Source organism: Hemicordylus capensis, chromosome 6, assembly GCF_027244095.1.
Source record: "Hemicordylus capensis ecotype Gifberg chromosome 6, rHemCap1.1.pri, whole genome shotgun sequence".
NCBI classification, from domain to species: domain Eukaryota; kingdom Metazoa; phylum Chordata; class Lepidosauria; order Squamata; family Cordylidae; genus Hemicordylus; species Hemicordylus capensis.
Window position 1 is genome coordinate 49,023,083 of NC_069662.1, and position 12,274 is coordinate 49,035,356.

General features: G+C 44.8%; 1 protein-coding gene across 12 annotated transcripts in view; it reads left to right on the forward strand.

Moving 5' to 3' along the window:
- FBXL20 (F-box and leucine rich repeat protein 20) overlaps positions 1 to 12,274 on the forward strand; it is a 113,331-nt gene that overhangs the window by 33,569 nt on the left and 67,488 nt on the right. For 11 of the 12 annotated variants that reach the window (XM_053260886.1, XM_053260888.1, XM_053260879.1 and 8 more), the window contains one exon: positions 5,409 to 5,470. In XM_053260886.1, the coding sequence (XP_053116861.1) occupies positions 5,409 to 5,470 (62 nt within the window). Of the gene's footprint in view, positions 1 to 5,408; positions 5,471 to 12,274 lie in introns of those variants that run through there. The other variant, XM_053260891.1, reaches the window with a different exon arrangement.

Consider the following 12,274-nt stretch of genomic DNA (forward strand, 5'->3'; position numbering starts at 1 on the left):
TGTTAAAGAGCACTGGCGATACTATGGAGCCTTGTGGAACTCGCTACATTAAGTTTCACTTTGCAGAGCAACAGTCTCCAAATGACACCATCTGAAAAACAGTTCCACCCAATCCTAGCTCCTTCAGGCAACGTACAAGGATACCACAGTCGATGGTATCAAAAGCTGCAGAGAGATCCAAAAGCATCAGCAGAGTCACACTTCCTCTGGTAATACCTGATCATCCATCAGGTCAACCAAGGCAGTCTCAACCCCATAGTCTGCCCAAAAGCCAATTTGAGATTGATCTATCAGCAGGGCTATGGAAATCCACTCATGTACTCATCTGAGATGAGTGAAAAATGATGCCTGAGTGAAAAAATCGGGTACCCCTTCCTCCCTCCCCCAGCTCAAACTCGCAAGTTGCAACAAGAGTGAGCAGCTAGTTACTTGGTTCAGCAAGTGCTGCACACATCTTCATGCTGCATCTCTCTCTCTCTTTCTCTTCTCGACTCTCGTCAGTGGCCAGGAGTCCAGGAGGGGAAGAGAGAAAGGGAGAGATGCTTCGTGCGGCGCTGGCTGAGCAAAGTCACTGACTCACCGCTGGCCATTTGCTCTCGCTGCAAGTTGTGAGTCAGGGCTAGGAGGGAGGGAGTGTGAGGCTGCTTGTAAGGAGCAATTCCAGTTCCTGACGACCTCCAATCTCCCCCACTGATGCAACAGCCGCCACACTGCACACTGCACTCTCCCCGGCTTCTCAACTCATGCTTCCCCTGCAGCGACAGGGAAAGGGCAGCAGCAGCAGAAAAAGTGCACAGTTCGTACCTCCTCAGTCAGAGAGCATGTTTTTCATCCTCATCCAGGGACAGGTAGTGACTGGCTGGGCAGAATGAAATGATAGTGTGTGTTATTGTCTCTCTCTTTGTCTGAAATCAAGGAAATTAATTATAAAAAACTAGCTGGGCCAGGTGCAGAGCATCTGCGCCTCTAGTTTGCCTGCCGCTGCTTTCTCTTCCCATCCCCCGCTGCCACTTTTTTGTCTGCCTGTTGGCTATCTCCCCCGCCAGCCATTGTCTTTGCCCACCCCCGCCACCATTTTCCTTGGCCGGCCAGCTGCCATTCACCACCATTTTCTTGGCCGGCTGGCTACCACCACCATTTTCTCCCCTGTCCCCATTGCCATCTGGGCAGCTGTTCATGAGCTCTCGCAAGAGCTGCCACACATGGGATTAGCAACAGGTATGCCTTAGAGAAATTTATATAAAGATGCAGGGGCGTTTATTTAGTTTGGAAATGATTATCTTCAAACCCACATGCTAAGAAAGTAGTGTTTTGTTTTGTTTTTAAAAAATGGTCAGGGTCCTTGTCACTATCTAATAGCACTTTGCCAATATTTTACCTAGGGATGTGCACGGTCCGGAGAAGTCCGGACCGGCACCGAAGGGGGGCCTTGTTTTTAGGGCGGGGAGGGCTTGCTTAGCCCTCCCGCCTCCTTGCCCCCGCCAGCGCCCGTATTGTACTGTATAGGGGCGCTGGAAACCAGCCGCCCCCCCCGCCGCCGCGGCGAAATAACCCCTAAAACCAGCCAGCCCTCCCTCCCTCCCAGCTACCTGCCCGCCCACCCACCCACTCACCCAGTCGCTCACCCCGGTGAGTCACCCGGTCGCTGGATAAAAAGCGAGAGGAGCTCCGGCACAGAGCTCCTCTCGCTTGGAAGGCCTCCAGCAGAATGGTGGCTTGCACGCGCGCGCATGCGCGCGCCGCAAACCACGCCGTTCTCCAGAGGCCCGGTCTACCCGCCGGGAAAGGGCCGGGTAGACCGGGCCTCCGATCGCTGGGTAGACCGGGCCTCCGATCGCCGGAGGCCCGGTCTACCCAGCGATCGGAGCCCCGGGCTACCCGCCGGGAAAGGGCCGGGTAGACCGGGGCTCCGATCGCTGGGTAGACCGGGCCTCCGGCGATCGGAGGCCCGGTCTACCCGGCCCTTTCCCGGCGGGTAGACCGGGCCTCCGGAGAACGGCGTGGCTTGCGGCGCGCGCAAGCCACCATTCTGTGCCGGAGCTCCTCTCGCTTTTTATCCAGCGACCGGGTGACTCACCGGGGTGAGCGACTGGGTGAGTGGGTGGGCGGGCGGGTGGGCGGGCAGGTAGCTGGGAGGGAGGGAGGGCTGGCTGGTTTTAGGGGTTATTTCGCTGCGGCGGCGGGGGGGGGCGGCTGGTTTCCAGCGCCCCTATACAGTACAATACGGGCGCTGGCGGGGGCAAGGAGGCGGGAGGGCTAAGCAAGCCCTCCCCGCCCTTAAAGACATACCCCCCACCCGGACCCGAACCAGGCAGGGCCGGACCGGTCCGGCAGTTCGGCCATTCTTTGGAATGGCTGCCGGACCGGTTCGGACACACCACTAATTTTACCAAATATTGGAATAGCAATATAGTAATATTGTTGGTCATAGCCTATAAAGCCCTACATAGCTTGGGCCCTGGGTTTTTAAGAGAACGGCTTCGTCGTAATGAACCCCGCCACCCATTGAGATCATCAGGAGAGGTCCATCTGCATTTGCCACCAGCTCGTCTGGTGGCTACTCAGGGATGGGCCTTCTCCGTTGCTGCCCCGAGGCTTTGGAATGCGCTCCCTAGTACAATAAGAGTCTCCCCATCTCTGACATCCTTTAAAAAGTCCTTAGAGACGCATTTCTTCACCCAGGCTTTTAACTTTTATTAGCTGATATTGTTTTAATTGTTTTGAATGTTGTTTTTAGAATATTGTTTTAAAAATTTTAAACTGTCTTTTACATTTCTTGCTTTTATTTTTTTGTTTTGTTCTGCTTTTGTTTTTAATTCATGTTTTACTTTTTAATCTTCTTGTAAACTGCCCAGAGACGTAAGTTTTGGGCGGTGTAAAAATATGATAAAAATAAATAATAATAATAATAATAATAATAATAGCAGGTGAAGAGTTTTCAGGGTATGCATTACTATAAAGGCATTGTAGGTTGGTTTTAAAAATATTGTTTGCTGTGATACTCATTATCAAATGCTGCAGCCATTGTAATATTTCACTGAATGGCACATGCATGTTATAAGAAGTCTTGAGAAACAAAATAATTACGCTTGTGTATTCATGTATAATCATCATTGAGTGCATTTATACAATGTAGCAGACTGGTGTAGCTTCTTACCAATAGCAAGTGTACCACCATATCTCAAGAAGTCATCTGGCTGGTAAAACTTCTGGCTGGCTGGTGAACTAAGCCAACATTTCTTCATCCCTGATAATCAGGTTCCAAGACTGTCTGGAGCTGAGAGGCCACTACCTGCTCAATCACCTATAGTTGCCTAACTTGGAGGAGTTCGATGTAGGGTTTTTTCCTAATTAGAAAATAATATTCCAATTATTATATCCATACTTTCTAAGTCTAACTAAGTCATACTTTCTACTGGTCTAACTAAGTCATACTAAGTCTAACTAAGTCATACTTTCTACTGGTCTAACTAAAACAAGGAGGCATCCTACCTTCCCTGAGATAAGCATTTATTTTTACCAGACCTTCTCTAATAATCTGATTGTTAGATAAAATAAGCCAAGTTGGGCACGGGTCAAGAGAACAGGTGGTAGGGTGCATAGGCCAAAGCAGTGAGTCCACATCCTTAGGTGTGACAAGCTGAAAGTGATCCAGTCTGATCCCATAAGAGAAATTGCTGGATATCTCCATAATAGACTCTGGCCTAATGATAGAATCCAGTTGGTCCCAAACTTGGATTCAAGGGGAGGAGGCTCATACTAGCCCTCTCTCAACCCTAGACAACTCCACTAGACATGAACCTGCAGGTGCAATGTGTGCAGAAAAGAATTGCTTCTTTGCTATAAAGGGCTTTGTTTAACAAAGCTGAGAGCCTCAAGATGCTGGATTGTGAGTCCAATGGCCAACAGCCAAACTAAAGAAGCTCTGGTGGAGGGAACATGCAGTGTGCTACATGTCAGGGTCGATCTGGCTTCCTCTCCTTCCCTCCATTGTAGGGGGGCTCTACAATATGTCACTGAGGGCTGCATAGCACTCAGAGGTTTTTTCCAGGAGTCACAGTGAGCATTAGAAGGAAGGGGAGATCAATGAAAATTGATCTCCCCTTCCTCCTCTGTTGCACACTATGTATTCACTTCACTAGCACTTCTTTAGTCTGGTTGTTGGCCAGTGTTTCTTTTATTCGTTGTCCTGGTTGTGGAACCTGTAATAACTTTTATCCTGGAAACTCAAATTCTAACGGCATGGCTCTGCTGCCATTCAATTCTGTCTTTTTGATCTTTGGTACTTACATTTCAGGTGTTTCTAGTATACCTGAACTTTCTTTATTTCCTCATTTCTCACCTGCCTCTTTTCTATTATGGAATTCAGGGTAGCATACATTCTGTAGGGTTCTTAGCATCATGTGCCTTCAAACCATGCTATAAGAAAGACTTTTGTTTGAAATCCTGAAGGGCTTAGTTTGCAGTGTTAGGGTTAATGTTATAGGCCTACATGAGTCAACAATGGGACTTTGGATATAAATGGCTAGTTGTATCTAGAAATACAACTCTCGGCCCCAGTGCGTGTTGCATTTCTCTCAACACAATAAGTCACAAATAGAAAGTAGAAACAACCAAATGAACAGCACACCAAGGTGCTGGCAGAGGAAGATAACACAAGCAAGTGATCCAAGCTATACATATCACAGGAAGGCAAAAAAAAAGTCATTCTTATGTGGGAGAATATCTGTATCCCTGAGAAGTGCAGAACCCATTCAACTAATAATCCTATTGGGGTACAGGTCCTCTCCACTCAGCCTGCGTCTAGTTCTAGCAGAACCATATGTTCCAACAGAAGAGAATCAAAACTATAATACCTTGGAGAACTTTTGTGGTGTGGTGGTTTTCCTGATTGTTGTGGACTGCTAGTGAGGGAGCAAAATAATCAAGTATAATATCAAGGCATCATGCCTCAGAGGTAAGATGCCTCCAAATACCAGTTGCGGGGGAGCAACAGCAAGAGAGAAGTTCCCTCACCTCCTGCCTGTGGGCTCCTCAGAGGCATCTGGTGGGCCACTGTGTGAAACAGGATGCTGGGCTAGATAGGCCTTGGGCCTGATCCAGCAGGGCTATTCTTATCAATAAAATGGTTAATGTGGACAGATTTCATCACAATCACAAAAGTTCTTTTGGAAGCCACACTGATTTCAAACATCAGACTTCAAACATACTCATGTAAGGCACACATTCTTTAGATGCCACCCATTCAGGCTGCCTCACAAAGAGCTCTTTCCCAATGAACTACCACCTGTCAGATTAGCTTCTGCAAAATTCCCTCTGCCTTTTATACGTACCTGTTTTTGCATGGTATATTATCCATAATGAAAATGTAAAAGGCTAATTATGTGTTGTTGCTTTTTCCCCTGCAGATGTTCTCAAACAACGATGAGGCTGTGATTAACAAAAAGCTTCCCAAAGAGTTACTGCTTCGGTAAGCTGCCTTCTGTTTTTTTCAAGACTAGAACAAAAGTTTCAGCAATAACCAATGAGTGAAGCCTTAGTTGATTGCAAGTCAAAAAAGTATTCTGCAACCTGGGAAGCCAAATTCCCCAAGCAGTGAGAATTGCAAGGGGGGTGCTACCCAGTTTATTTGTCTTTGAGTAAAAGATTACAGGCAACTGCAAATCTGCTTCAGTTTTCCAAAGAGAGCAACTGCAGGCTTCATCTGCAGCCAACTCACACCTCTAAATTCTTAATCCTCTGGCCAGTTTCAAACTTGCTTCAAACTAGTTTTGTGTCCCTTCCATCTGCTAAAGGATATTGCCTTCCAAAGGCAAGGGAGATTTCCAGCCATCCAGGTTCATCTTTCCCCCCCAATCTCTTGAAGAATACTTACTAATTCTCTCCTGACCGCCCCGGTGTGTCCAAATTGGACCATTCACAGTAATCAAGACAGCCAAATTTATAACAATATAATAGTGGAAGAAATAACTGTTCATAATGATATTGGTGGTCTGCACGTAAAGACAAAGGAGTTGAGTCTAGGATTATTTCCACCACTATTGGAAAGAATGCAGCCTCCCATCTCACAGACATTTCTTTGACCACTTTAAGGTTATCTTCATATTATGAGGATTGTAAATTTCTTATCTTCTGAAAGGGAAAAACCCAGATTTGGGAATCTGGATTTTTAAAGAAACCAAACGGTATTATAGCAGTGCTTTATATTAGCATCCTCAAATATTAATGGATAGATTAATGAGGCAAGGTGCCTGAGAACTAGCGAGTTGATTTCATACAGTCGGAATAAATGCTAAAATTTGTAGCTGCCACTACAAATGTCTTGTTTGACTGTCTTGAGTTGGAGATGAACTTGATTTATATTTCACCTCTGCCACAATCTCCATGGAAGGTCTTGGGCAAGTTGGTGGACGCTTTCCCAGCCTCAATTCCTTCTCTGTAAAAATGGGAATACTGATGGTCAGTTGACTTTTTAAAAACTTATTGTTCATTGAAATTTTATTTATGTATACATAAAAACTTTGGACCTCATAAAGGCAATGGTGATATTTCTCTGTCTGCTACTCCTGACAAAATCCTCAACCTTCAACCCACCATCATCCCATGATGGTCTACTTTATAGGGTTGATGTGAGAGGGAGTGAGAGATGGTAAAATACTGTAAAGTACTTATTAGATACAGTTGCTAATTATATAAGTATAGCCCTGAATAATAATAATTGTATTGAAACTAGAATTGACGTGATTTCTGAATGATACCACCGTTACACATGCTCCTACCACTGCAGAAATGAGGTAATTTGAAGTTGCCACACAAAATCAGAAATTAAGAGTTAACATAGCCCAATGTTTTTGTGGTTTTTTTTTTAAAGTAGTGGTCCATAGTTTCTGGTGGTGCAAATAGAAGAATTGATGACTTTATCATTAAAAGTGACAATCTATTGTGAATTAGAGAATTGTGGCTAATGTACATATTTTAGGAACATTAAACTAACATAAATTATGTGTCCTTTTCATAAACATTACTAATAGTACTTGGTGAATGTTTTTCACTGATCATAGCCTTCTTATTCAGAAATTATAAACTGGGTGTGATGGAAGAAGTGATTGTGAGAGCTAAAATAAACTTGTTCTTCTCTTTATTTGTAATGAAAGGCCAAGTTAGGGCTTAAAAATAATATGCTAAGGTTTGCCTCTGCTGCCTAAAATGTGATTGGCACCTAAAAATTAGAAATGTTCCAGCTGAGAGTTTCCTAACTGTACACCAGATAACCATATTCAATATGAGAACAGAGCAAAGGGAGATAGCATTATACCCTTGTGCTCAACCTGTCTCTTTTTCTTACAGGGTTGCAGGTTGTACCAGCACTAGCTTCCTTTTTTAAACGAAATGTCAGCAGTTTCCTTAGGATGACATGTGTGCATGTATTAATGAGCAGCTACAATCACCTGCTTTTGTGCAAGCAGTGGACTCTGTTACGAGAGAGATGCAAGAACTAGTAAAACAAGCCTGCCAGTCCAATTAGTTCAAGTTATGGAGATGGTAGAAGTTAGGCATTTGTGTAGATTGGAGCTGCTTTGCATGATAGAGAGCTAGTTAAATGTTGTGCCACCACATACAGCTGCTTTGATAGCATCAAGCTGACATTCTCCTCTACCCTTACATTAAAATGTACCTGAGTTTTACTACATGTTTTGTTTGTGAAAAATAAAGTCATACTTCCTGATGACCTACAAATACCAAATTTTGCATACACAATCCTGCCACTGAAACTATCTGAATGCACTACTTTTTATGCTGGAATATGCTAGGTGAAAATTTAAATAATTTTTTAATATCATACTTCATAATTACCTACAGATACAAAAGCTTGTGTGAACAATCCTGCCACTGAAATTCACTGAATGCACTACTTTTTGCACAGGGATATGCTAAGGGAAAGGATTTTTAAAATACTATATTTTTAAAAAGCAAATCTGAATATAATTATATTTTCACTGTTCTCAACTGATTTTTAACACTCTGTAATCAGATCAGTGATTCAAAAACATCATGCCCAAGAGAAGCTGAAGATCTTTTTCAGATTCAAATTTACTATATATGGTTCTCATTAAATAAAATGAATAATTTTTAAAGTTGAAATACTACAGATTTCAAACTGTTCTTTTACTTGCATATTACATATATTTAAATTCTTGAACTTTCCTATCAGTGTAATCTATGCACAGTGACTTTGCCCAGTCAATGATGGGCCTCACCTACTAGTCTCAAGTATTTTTCCAGCACTCCATGCTACCATAGCACAGCAACACAAATGTTAGGTAGTTAACTTGTCTCTGGTTTCTTGAACTTTAGTTCATATTTTGTGTGGAGCAGTGAATAAATAGTAAGATTGTTCAGGATGTGGAAGTCTCAGCCTGGACTAGCCTTAAGCTGTACTAGCCTTAAGCTATGTAAGTATGTATTGTAACGAACCTGAAGCCGGGGGAGAGAGAATTTTCTCCATTGCTGGAATTCTGTTTAATTTGCAGGCCCCTCAAAAACATGTCTGCTTGCCTGGATCTTGGTCTGTAATGTAGAGTTTGTTTTTTAACCAGTGACATGCACAGTGGTTTTGGAGTGTCTGGCAAAACTGAGTCTGTGGCAGCTAGTGAACTGGTTTGTGTGTGGCAATTTTATCTTTTCTCCAAGGAATTCAGAGCATCATATCAGAGTTTTTATTCAAGGCCCAGTTTGTCGGCCGCCTCCTCCTATGGATTCCCCAGTGCCTTGTCTTATGTTTTAAAGTTACTGTTCCTGGCAAGTGTGATGTAGTGGTGAGTCCAGACTAAGACCAGGCACCCCAGATCAAGTTCAGATCCCTACTACACCATGAAGCTGGCTGGGTGATCTTGGGCTGGTCACATACACTTTCAGCCTAATCTACTTCAGAGTTGTTAAGAGGATAAAATGGAGAGACACCATAGACATTGCTCTGAGCTTCTTGAAGGAAAGGTTGGATAGACGTTTAATAACGTTGGAATTGGTAGAGATAGCATACCTTTTGGGTCTCAATACAAGTCCTCCCTACTGTATATCCCTTACTGTACATGTCAGTATTGAGGTTCAAAAACTATCTTCTCTTTTACTTAATACTTTGGGTATAGCAAAAGGGGGCAACATACTGTGCTTAGCTCTGTCACAGTTGAGAGTAACTAAATATGTTTTGAACCAAATTTTGCTCCACTGCAACAAAGCTTGCAGTCTCTCCTTGACAAAGCGAGCTCCTTTAGTCAATTTCTACCTGGGTTGTAGTGCCTGCAGACTATTGGCTTGCTTGTTAAGGGTTTTAAAAAAATCAATTTGGATGGCCTTTGTTGTATAGTCATGTGGTCAAACTCAGGATTTATTTATTTTTCTTGAAATCAGAGAATTACAGGCACAAAGATGTAAGACTCTCACTAAATTTAATGAGGGTTATCCCATTTTATCCTTGCAGCTTGGTTAGATAAGATCTGGAAGTGATCCATTATCATCATGGGAAATGGGTTACTGCTAGACATGTGCCCAAAATGTTTCAGAGGCCATTATGAAGGCCTCTGAAACGTTTCGGCGCTGGGGCGGGGAGGGTTCGGCGTTTCTGCACCAGCAGGGGTAGTACTTTAAGGGCAGGGGAGGGTGTACTCACCCCTCCCACAGCATTTCCCTCGCCGGTGCTCTGTTATTTTTAAGCCCTTCAGGGCGGCAGTGTTCCTCCCTGCCGCCCCGTTCCCCCCATCGGCCGGAAGTAGCGAGCGTGCGCGCGCCCCCTCTGCCATGATCTTTGTGCACATCCCTCATTACTGCACCTGTGTAGGGACCTATTGGATGGATTAGCTAGCTCCTCTTTGGTGCCCCTCCCTGCCATCCACATGCTCCATGCCTTGCTTTTCTTGGCAGTCGGGTGCCATTTTGTCTCAGTTTCTTCTCAACCACTGATGCATTGAGACCTCTGGTTCATTGCTCCTCAGTTTTAGAAAAGAAAGTGTTACTTCGGACAGATTTCTAGTGTTTAATTTTCGGGCTGTGACTCAACTATTCCTTCTTTCTCCTTCGGGCTTCGTAATTCAGATTTCCTCGGACAGATTTCAGTGCTTTAGACTTCGGGCTGTGAGTTGACTATTCTTGGGACTTTGAATCAGATTTGGTGACTGTTATTCCACGGCCTTACTGTCGGAACTGTCATGGCTGAGAGGAAAAAGACGACGTTTAAGTGTTGCTCTCAGTGTCAAGCTAAACTTACCTCAACTGATGAATATGAACTCTGTTTACTTCGTTTGGGGGAGCAACATGTCCCAGCTTTTTGTAGGATTTGCAGGTCCTTTTCGAAGCAGATTTTAAAGAATAACTCTTTGCACCTCAGAGCGGCTCTCTATGTAGATGCCCTGCGTCCTCTGATGCTGAGGCCGGAATCGACATCGAACTTGGGATTGACACCGACGTTGACGGTCCCTCTCTCAATGTCTGCCCCGGGGCCTGTGCGCACACAGTCTCAAACCCTGTGGGATAATCTCGAAGAGATTGTCTTCAAGAAGCCCAAGTTGACCGACCACTGGCATAAGAACTGTAAAAGACATTGTGTTACCTCTGACAGTGGTTCGCCGTCTCCAAAGAAGCACAAGTTGAAATCGACTCATTCGTCAAGTTCAAGATCTCCTTCACCATCGACAGTCCTATACCGACCACTGATGCCATCGTCAACTCTGTTGAAGCTGCCACTTACTGGCACTCCTGCTGGGCTGTTTGCCCTTCTTTTGGTGGCATCTTTGGTGCCATGGGCCCTTCCATCAGTGTCGACAGCTACCTCCGTCTTAACATCAGTGTCGATGCCGAGTTTCCTGGTGCTGTCTACATCGGTTGCTCACTCAACTTCATCAATGTCGACGTTTGATACCGACACGCGTATCTTGTACCGTACTCATCCATCCTCCCTGACAGCTACTGTTGTTCTTCAACAATATAAACCGCTGTCCCTCTCACGAGTGAGGACCCCTTGAAATCGCCTCTTACGCTGTTCAGTACCGCTTATGATGCCTCCTAAGTGATCCCTCCTAAGTGCTCTGGACTCCTCCATGAGTACCCCTTCAGGTTCTACATATCAGGGGTTCCTGACTGGCGGTTTGGATACCAAACTCAATGTCGACAAGGATATTCCTTTAAAAAAAACCCTTGATTTCCCCGCTCCGAATGGGGGCCAGGTCTTCATCTTAGACGGCACCAACTATAATTCCACCTACTAGTGCTTCATCCTTGAAACCAACGCCTACTTTTGTACCTCCACAGTTTGTTCCTCCGTAGGATCCATTCATGCCTGTGGTTTTCGGCATAATTTTTCACTGTCCACACGACTAGATTGGGCAGAGTTCCAGTTGTGGAAGACGCAACGCATGCTTCAAGGCCTGCTACCTTGTCAACCAACTAATATTGTCCTGCAGAGGGTACACCTGTTCAACCCTTGGTACCCTTACCTTCAAAATCACCTGCACCCCCGGTGCTTATGAGCCAGTGTGTTCAAATGACACCGGTGCCAGTAGACATATCTGTGATGCCAATAGAACCACCTCCCCAACTACCTTTCGTGCTCTTTAGACCGGTCCTGGATCCACTCCTGCCTTCCTGACCTCCAGCACCACCCCCATCTGGTGCACCATTGGAATGGTGCACCATTGGAATCCTCTGAAGATGATTGCTATGATTCCTCGGAATCTTCCGAGACAGACATGGACTGCAACAGTGACACACCACGACATCCTTCTGATCCACCTTCGAATCAGTCTCCAAGGCCCTCCACATCCCCAAATGAGGAACTGAAATCATATACTAAAATGATTCAGCAAATGGCGGAGATGTTAGAACATGGGATCAAGCGCCCTACTGCAGACCTCCAAGACCCTGTTTACAAAATGATGGTGACTGTACAATCCATGCAACCCATAGCATTACCAATGTTGCCCGTTATTACCAAAGCAGCGAAAACTTCCTGGGATGTCTTGCAAACATCGACTCCTACATTGAAACATTTAGAAACCCTCTATCACATTCAAGAAGAGGATAATCTATACTTGCTCAAACATCCCATCCCGAATTCCTTAGTAATTGACTGTGCGTCTTCCAAACCTGGCCAACACCATACTACCCCCCTCAAACAAGGAGGGTAGAAAACCTGGTTTCTTTGGGCGGCGTATTTATTCCATAGCCAGCCTCTTGATTCGCATTGCGAACTATGCGACCTGCATGGCCCGCTATAACTATTGTC